Consider the following 8,958-nt stretch of genomic DNA (forward strand, 5'->3'; position numbering starts at 1 on the left):
GATCAATATCCACCTTCATGATGTGGATGAAGCCTGATTTGGAATGTCTGAGTAGTTCTATATGATGTCATAATACACCCATCTGATAATCAAGTGCTATTTGGAATGTCTGAGTAGTTCTTTCTGATGTTATAATACACCCCTCTGATAATCAAGTTCTATTTGCGTGTGATATATTTGCTCTCTTGTTTACCCCAGCCCCAGCTAACACACCAGACTCCAATAATCACCTAATCATGATCTTCAGTTTAGAATGCAGTTTGATTAATCAGCTGTGTTTGTTAGGGATGGAGAAAACGTGTGGTTTACAGGATGATTTGTATCTTAAAGAGCGTAGCTTTCAGGGAAGAGTGCCGTCACATCTAGATAAAAACGAATGTAAATAATTGAACAGAGCAAATGTGTATTAACACACTACCTATTCATAGATGTATTTATTAATCATCTACATATTCATATTACGCTTCTACGTCTGTGTACAGGACGGAAGAGAAAATATATCAGCTTATTGTTAAATTATTATAACGTTCTTTCCAATACAGAAGTGTCGTAACTATTGTTTCCAAACTGCGTTACCCACTCCAGTCAGCAGATGGCGATGAGCGTCTTTCAGGTGATGCTTCTTGATGACGTATAATGGACTGGACGGGACGCTTCTTCAGGAACAACAACACGGCTTCTCTTTCAACCACCTCGGTAGCTTGCTAGACAACATAAAACTGAAAGATTGACGCTTTAGACCATGTTAATGTACATGAGCTAATCTCAGTGTTGTAAACACAGTTCAGTTGACGTGTCAACTGGTTAACTTTAACCTAATTTGCTTGTTTAATTTGCAAACGTGTTAAAGATTGATACTGAGCCTAGCACTAGGCTAGTCGCTAATGCTAACTAGCTAACTTCCCTGATCATGAGTTCACTAAACTACTCCTCCCCTGCTAAAGAAGAGGTCTGCTGTATGGAGAATGAAGCTCTGGGACTGAACATTGTCGTGGAAGATGATGTTATTGAGGAAACAGAGGAAGAACCTTTTAGAGAGGAACAGGATGCTGTCTCAATAAAGGTGAAGGAGGAAGACGTCTTGGGAGTGAAAGAGGGGGAGACAGAATATCAGATTAACACCAGTGAGTACTGTCTTAAACAGGGACACAAACTATGCCGTTGTTGAACTAATGTGGGGTTTTAAAGTGGCATTCTACTGAAGTTCTACACTTGAATATGTTGTTCAGTACTGTAGGAATTGTTGAAGTTTCAGTTTGGTACATATATTTCTGGGACTTTCAAATGAGATGTATTGAATTCTCCATGTGGTCAACATTAAAGTGCACCTCGTCTAATACAACAGGCTTTTAAAATGCAATATTGGAGCATCATTTCTACTTATATCAAAGGGATGCAAAAGGCAATTTTGTGGAATGACCCTTTAACATTTGCATTTTAGGCCCTGTTCACACAGGAGAGAGACATGACTATTATGGATCCTCTGGGGAGCCTCAACAACATCCTGATGCTGACAAGGCAGAGAAGAGTCTCTCCAGATCAGAACACCAGATGGTACAGCTTGGTCTGGTCTAGCATACAGCTTGCTCTATCTGGGGCTGGGTTTCTGTAGAGCACTTCATGACAACAGTGACATCAGCATCCATAATGATATGTGTCTGTGTCCCCTCTTTATGGTTACCAGGACAACGCTAGGCCTTCATCCCTCCCAGAGTCCCCGTGGCATGCCTCTCCCGGTAGCACCTTACTGCTGGGTATGAAGAGGTTGTCTGTGCTGCTGGTGGACTGCAGGAAAACAACGGGGCTGAGTGGAACTGTGAGAGGAGGAGAAGAGATGAAAGGATCAGATTTGACTCATCAAAGTAAGTGCTGTAGTTTAGTTTGAACAAATACAACAGATCTGCCCACTGGTATCTGTTACCAGGACAACCAGCAGAGTTCTGTTAGTTGACAGGAAGATAGACTGGTGTATATGGATGTTATGAATATCATAACACTGAAAAAGGATTCTGCCAATGAAAAGAGAGAAACCAATAGACCATATAAAACCTTGATGAAAGTTAGCTTTAGAGAGAAAGTTTCAAGATGATCCAATGTAAGGGGCATGTTTTACAAAACCTTTTCCTGAGAACGTTATGGATGTTACATTGCCTGTCCCAGTCAAACTCCTATCTTTACAAGACTGTAGAACAGGCAAGCAAAACTCCTGACAGCAGTGGACTGGCCGTAGGGAGCACCGGGACATTTCCCGGTGGCCTGAGGGTCGTTTTGGCCTGAGGGTCGTTTTGGCCTGAGGGTCGTTTTGGCCTGAGGGTCATTTTGGCCTGAGGGTCGTTTTGGCCTGAGGGTCGTTTTGGCTGAGGGTCGTTTTGGCCTGCCATGAATGGTCAACTTGACCAGCGTTAATATAGCGAGCAGGAATGAGTTGATGCAGAATCCATGCATCAGGCACGACTCCCACGCTCTTGTTGCAGTGTCCACGTGCCAAAAAGGACATCGGGTCTCTCAAATTTTTCCCTGCAATGTATTAATGTAGCCTACTGATACACTAATGATAGTGAGTATGACAAGAGTATTTTCTTTGCAAAGGTGGAGGAAGGAAGGAAGCAGCAGCACTAGAGCTTCAGGTGCTCCTGCTGAACTGGAGATGGTGGTCAGTTCAGAGTCAGACTCAGAGCAGGAACCTTCAGGTACAACTTAAGAGCACAAACCTAAACATCTAGGCTTTTTGGGGGGATTTTAGATTAATATGTGCTTTATTTATGAGATTATCAGTAGGACTGTAATCTGGGGGCATACAATCGATGACTTGCACAAGTAATACACGTTTAAGTGTAGGTTATTTACCATGTTAATCTCATTCTGCAGAGCAACCAGATGTGCAGAGAGAGAGAGAGAGAGGTTCAGAGCAACCAGATGTGCAGAGAGAGAGAGAGAGGTTCAGAGCAACCAGATGTGTAGAGAGAGAGAGAGAGAGGTTCAGAGCAACCAGATGTGCAGAGGAGAGAGAGAGAGAGAGAGGTTCAGAGCAACCAGATGTTCAGAGAGAGAGAGGTTCAGTGCCCAGTACAGGGGAAATAGAAAGGGACAGCGAAAGGCACTGAAAATCCATTTGATTATTTTGCCCAAAACAGCAAATAAAGTAATTGAAGTCATCAGAATGTCGATTCAGCAGACAATTGCTGTTGAAGTGAGAAAGGCAGGGATGTTCTCAGTACAAATGGGCACAACACAGGATTTAACATCCAAAGACCAGTGTGCAGTAGTTCTGCGATATGTCACTGATGTTGTCCACGAGAGACTCATTGCGGTCATTGACTGAGTCATCGACTGGACAGGACTTTGTGGACCTTGTGGACCTTGTGAAACAGACCCTTGAAAAGATGGACATAAAGTTGAAGTGGGAAGTTTACATACACTTAGGTTGGAGTAATTAAAACTAGTTTTTCAACCACTCCAAAAATGTATTGTTTAACAAACTATAGTTTTGGCAAGTTGGTTAGGACATCTACTGTGTGCATGACACAAGTAATGTTTCCAACAATTGTTTACAGTCAGATTATTTCACTTATAATTCACTGTACTACAATTCCAGTGGGTCAGAAGTTTACATACACCAAGTTGACTGTGCCTTTAAACTGTTTGGAAAATTCCAGAAAATGATGCCATGGCTTTAGAAGCTTCTGGTAGGCTAATTGACATAATTTGAGTCAATTGGAGGTGTACCTGTGGATGTATTTCAAGGCCTACTTTCAAACTCAGTGCCTCTTTGCTTGACATCATGGGAAAATCAAAAGAAATCAGCCAAGACCAACAAAAATTGTAGACCTCCACAAGTCTGGTTCATCCTTGGGAGAAATTTCCAAATGCCTGAAGGTTCCACGTTCATCTGTACGAACAATAGTACGTAAGTATAAACACCATGGGACCATGCAGCCGTCATACCGCTCAGGAAGGAGACGCGTTCTGTCTTCTAGAGATTAACGTACTTTGGTGCGAAAAGTGCAAATCAATCCCAGAACAACAGCAAAGGACATTGTGAAGATGCTTGTGGGAAACGGGTACAAAAGTATCTATATCCACAGTAAAACCAGTCTTATATCGACATAACCTGAAAAGCCGCTCAACAAGGAAGAAGCCACTGCTCCAAAACCGCCATAAAAAAGCCACACTACAGTTTGCATGGGGAGAAAGATTGTACTTTTTGGAGAAAGGTCCTCTGGTCTAATAAAATAGAACTGTTTGGCCATAATGACCATCGTTATGTTTGGAGGTAAAAGGGGGAGGCTTGCAAGCCGAAGAACATCATCCCAATCGTGAAGCACGGGGGTGGCAGCACCATGTTGTGGGGGTGCTTTGCTGCAGGAGGGACTGGTACACTTCACTTACTAGATGGCATCATGAGGCAGGAAAATTATGTGGATATATTGAAGAAATATCTCAAGATCTCAAGACATCAGTCAGGAAGTTAAAGCTTGGTCACAAATGGGTTTTCCAAAATGGACAATTACCCCAAGCACACTTCCAAAGTTGTGGCAAAATGGCTTAAGGACAACAAGTCAAGGTATTGCAGTGGCCATCACAAAGCGCTGACCTCAATCCTATAGAAAGTTTATAGGCAGAATTGAAAAAGTGTGTGTGAGCAAGGAGGCCTACAAACCTGACTCAGTTACACTAGCTCTGTCAGGAGGAATGGGCCTCCTATATACTCTATACCATCTACTGAATGGGCCAAAATTCACCCAACTTATTGTGGGAAGCTTGTGTACCTGAAACATTTGACCCAAATTAAACCATTTGAAGGCAATGCTACCAAATACTAATTGAGTGTAAGTAAACTTCTGACTCACTGGGAATGTGATGAAAGAAATAAAAGCTGAAATCATTCTCTCTTCTGACATTTCACATTCTTAAAATAAAGTGGTGATCAACACCATAGTACCCTCCAAGCTCGAGACCCTGGGTCTCGACCCCACCCTGTGCAACTGGGTACTGGACTTCCTGACGGGCTGCCCCCAGGTGGTGAGGGTAGGCAACAACATCTCCACCCCGCTGATCCTCAACACTGGGGCCCCACAAGGGTGCGTTCTGAGCCCTCTCCTGTACTCCCTGTTCACCCACGACTGCGTGGCCACGCACGCCTCCAACTCAATCATCAAGTTTGCGGACGACACAACAGTGGTAGGCTTGATTACCAACAACGACGAGACGGCCTACAGGGAGGAGGTGAGGGCCCTCGGAGTGTGGTGTCAGGAAAATAACCTCACACTCAACGTCAACAAAACTAAGGAGATGATTGTGGACTTCAGGAAACAGCAGAGGGAACTCCCCCCTATCCACATCGATGGAACAGTAGTGGAGAGGGTAGCAAGTTTTAAGTTCCTCAGCATACACATCACAGACAAACTGAATTGGTCCACTCACACAGACAGCATCGTGAAGAAGGTGCAGCAGCGCCTCTTCAACCTCAGGAGGCTGAAGAAATTCGGCTTGTCACCAAAAGCACTCACAAACTTCTACAGATGCACAATCGAGAGCATCCTGACGGGCTGCATCACCGCCTGGTACGGCAACTGCTCCGCCCACAACCGTAAGGCTCTCCAGAGGGCATCACCGGGGGCAAACTACCTGCCCTCCAGGACACCCGATGTCACAGGAAGGCCATAAAGATCATCAAGGTCAACAACCACCCGAGCCACTGCCTGTTCACCCCGCTATCATCCAGAAGGCGAGGTCAGTACAGGTGCATCAAAGCTGGGACCGAGAGACTGAAAAACAGCTTCTATCTCAAGGCCATCAGACTGTTAAACAGCCACCACTAACATTGAGTGGCTGCTGCCAACACACTGACACTGACTCAACTCTAGCCACTTTAATAATGGGAATTGATGGGAAATGATGTAAAATATATCACTAGCCACTTTAAACAATGCTACCTAATATAATGTTACATACCCTACATTATTCATCTCATATGCATACGTATATACTGTACTCTATATCATCTACTGCATCCTTATGTAATACATGTATCACTAGCCACCGTAACTATGCCACTTTGTTTACATACTCATCTCATGTGTATATACTGTACTCGATACCATCTACTGTATCTTGCCTATGCCGCTCTGTACCATCACTCATTCATATATCTTATGTACATATTCTTTATCCCCTTACACTTGTGTCTATAAGGTAGTAGTTTTGGAATTGTTAGTTAGATTACTTGTTGGTTATTACTGCATTGTCGGAACTAGAAGCACAAGCATTTCGCTACACTCGCATTAACATCTGCTAACCATGTGTATGTGACAAATACAATTTGATTTGATTTGATCCTAACTGACCTAAGACAGGGAATTTTTACTAGGATTAAATGTCAGGAATTGTGAAAAACTGAGTTTAAATGTATTTGGCTAAGGTGTATGGAAACTTCTGACTTCAGCTGTGTATACAGAACAAAAATATAAACACCCACCAGCCCACCAACTGCGGAGCCAGGCCCAGCCAATGAGAATTTGTTTTCCCCCACAAAAGGGCTTTGTTACAGAGCTAAATACTCCTCAGGCTTCATTACAAAGAGGAATACAACTCGGGTGGCTGGTCTCAGACGATGTGGAGGTCCTGGGCTGGCGTCGTTATATGTGGTCTGCGGTTGTGAGACCGGTCTGATGTACTGCCAAATTCTCTAAAACGACGTTGGAGGCGGCATATGGTAGAGATATTAACGTTACATTCTCTGGCAACAGCTCCAGTATATATTCCTGCAGTCAGCATGCCAATTGCACACTCCCTCAAAACTTGAGACATCTGTGGTGTTGTGTGACAAAACTGCACATTTTAGAATGGCCTTTTATTCTCCCCAGCACAAGGTGCACCTGTGTAATGATCATGCTGTTTAATCAGCTTCTTGATATGCCACACCTGGAGGATAGATTATCTTGTAAAAGGAGAAATGTTCACTAACAGGGTTGTAAACAAATGTGTGCACCAAATTTGAGAGAATGAAGCTTTTGTGCGTAAGTGAAGAATTCTGTGATCTTTTATTTCAGCTCATGAAACATGGGTCCAACATTTTACATGTTGTATTTTTATAGTAACATCTTCCCAAATCGACAATGGGGAGACCTTACTGTGCTTTGTGTCTGTCTCTAAGTTTTGGACTTCCACACAAAATTACTTCTTTACCTATTTTAGGTTTAAGGAAGTGTCTAGGTCGTGTTCTATATCATACAGCTAGTTTTATCATGTAGAGGTTTCATTCAGGTCTCTCTTTAAATAAACACTGTCTTTGGCAGGAGAAAAACCAAACTCTGCGGAACCAGGAACGTCCAAACCGGCAAGACAACACCTCTGCTCCCAGATTGGAAAGAGTTTTACCAAGTTAGGAAGCCTGAAAAGACACACAGCAGAGAAGCTATACCATTGTGCCCAGTGTGGAAAGAGTTTTAACCACTTAGGAAACATGAAATCTCATGAGCGAATACACACTGGGGAGAAGCCATACCTTTGCGCCCAGTGCGGAAAGAGTTTTAGCCGCTTAGGACAACTGAAATGTCATGAGCGAATACACACAGGGGAGAAGCCATACCATTGCGCCTGGTGTGGAAAGAGTTTTAAGGTCTCAGGAATGCTGACAACTCATGAGCGAATACACACAGGGGAGAAGCCTTTCAAATGCTCAGACTGTGGGAAGACATATTACTCATCACAGTCACTTAAAAGTCATGTGAGAATTCACACAGGAGAGAATAATTACTTCTAGTGTGAATATTGATATTTCACTTCACATTGACTTCATCAGAGAACATACACAGTGCTCCCGTTGTCTTATATTGTTGACTGATAATGTGTTTACCTGTCTTTACCAGATGAAATGTAATTGTACAACGTATATTCAAACATATATTTGTATGTTTTTATTAGAAACCATGAAGTGAATATGGAGTCTGTCAGTTTGAAAATAGAGTAGATCAGATTCCATGTGTTTAAATAGTCCTTTTTTTAAACTCTATGTGTTATTCTCTCTGAGCTCAGAAATAAAGAATCTTGGTTTGACTTGGACTCCAGCAGATCCTTATTTTATAATATCCACCACAACTCTCCTACGGATTGCTGTTTCATCATTGTCTCAATGAAGAGTTCTTTGTTTTACTTTCCTGGGGTCATTTACAAACCTCCCACTGGTTGAATAAACTTTGTTTCCACGTCATTTCAACAAAATAATTCCATGATGTTTGATTAATGTGGAAAACTGATTGGATTTGTAAAAAGCCATGAACATCAGGTATTTTTTTTTATATTTTTCACAGAACTGGCAACCTGAATCCCTTGTGTTGGTTTCATGTTGAATTGACTTTATGTAACATGTAAATAGAAGCTAGATGTTTAACTGACACCAGTGGGCTGGTTTGAATAAGCGGTGGGTGTTGGATCCACCTGCTGTTGAATTCCCATGTGCTGAATGAAAAATACAAGTTCAATTGGTTTCCATCGCATTTTCAACTCTACTGATCTTCTTTTTGTTACGTTGAGTTCTATAGCAAACGTGCTCTTGTCCCGTGCACTGTAGCCAACAGCTCACAGATACAGTGCTGGTAGGCTAGCTACATGATGAAATTATTATGGATAAGAATGATATTTTATTTGTCAAACAAAATAATAAACCATGTAAAACGAAGTAACAAATCGTCTGTCGGCATTTAGAAAAGTATACAGTCATATCCTGTTTCCATCAGCCCGGTCATTACTTTGGAAATGGTTGGATCAATATCCACCTTCATGATATGGATGAAGCCTGATTTGGAATGTCTGAGTCATTCTATCTGATGTCATAATACACCCCTCTGATAATCAAGTGATGTTTGGTATGTCTGAGTAGTTCTATATGATGTCATAATTCACCCCTCTGATAATCAAGTGATATTTGGAATGTCTGAGTAGTTCTATCTGATGTCA

General features: G+C 42.3%; 1 protein-coding gene across 6 annotated transcripts; it reads left to right on the forward strand.

Moving 5' to 3' along the window:
* The first annotated feature begins 600 nt into the window (after positions 1-600).
* On the forward strand, positions 601-8,058 carry LOC110513808 (uncharacterized). 6 transcript variants are annotated; one of them, XR_016485590.1, is made up of 6 exons: positions 610-696; positions 945-1,063; positions 1,442-1,554; positions 1,685-1,862; positions 2,590-2,690; positions 7,299-8,058. XR_016485590.1 is itself a non-coding variant. In XM_036972676.2 (6 exons), the coding sequence occupies exons 1-6, from the start codon at positions 627-629 to the stop codon at positions 7,386-7,388; spliced, it is 732 nt and encodes a 243-aa protein (XP_036828571.2). In that variant the 5' UTR covers positions 610-626; the 3' UTR covers positions 7,389-8,058. The 6 variants fall into 6 exon arrangements, 4 of the variants coding, with proteins under 4 accessions (XP_021449184.2, XP_036828570.2, XP_090051073.1 ...); XM_036972676.2 differs by having other exon boundaries at positions 945-1,124; XM_021593509.3 differs by lacking the exon at positions 2,590-2,690 and having other exon boundaries at positions 601-696; positions 945-1,124.
* Positions 8,059-8,958: the final 900 nt, after the last annotated feature.

The sequence above is a fragment of the Oncorhynchus mykiss genome, chromosome 13 (genome assembly GCF_057628025.1).
Source record: "Oncorhynchus mykiss isolate SJ-2025 chromosome 13, ASM5762802v1, whole genome shotgun sequence".
In the NCBI taxonomy this organism is placed as follows: Eukaryota; Metazoa; Chordata; class Actinopteri; order Salmoniformes; family Salmonidae; genus Oncorhynchus; species Oncorhynchus mykiss.

Bases quoted from the DNA above. Each gene is read 5' to 3' on its own strand.
- LOC110513808 (XM_021593509.3), top strand. From the start codon at position 627: ATGACGTATAATGGACTGGACGGGACGCTTCTTCAGGAACAACAACAC. The intron at 1,555-1,684 runs GTACAGCTTGGT...TATGGTTACCAG, and splicing joins CCAGATCAGAACACCAGATG to GACAACGCTAGGCCTTCATC. The intron at 1,863-7,298 runs GTAAGTGCTGTA...TGTCTTTGGCAG, and splicing joins ATCAGATTTGACTCATCAAA to GAGAAAAACCAAACTCTGCG.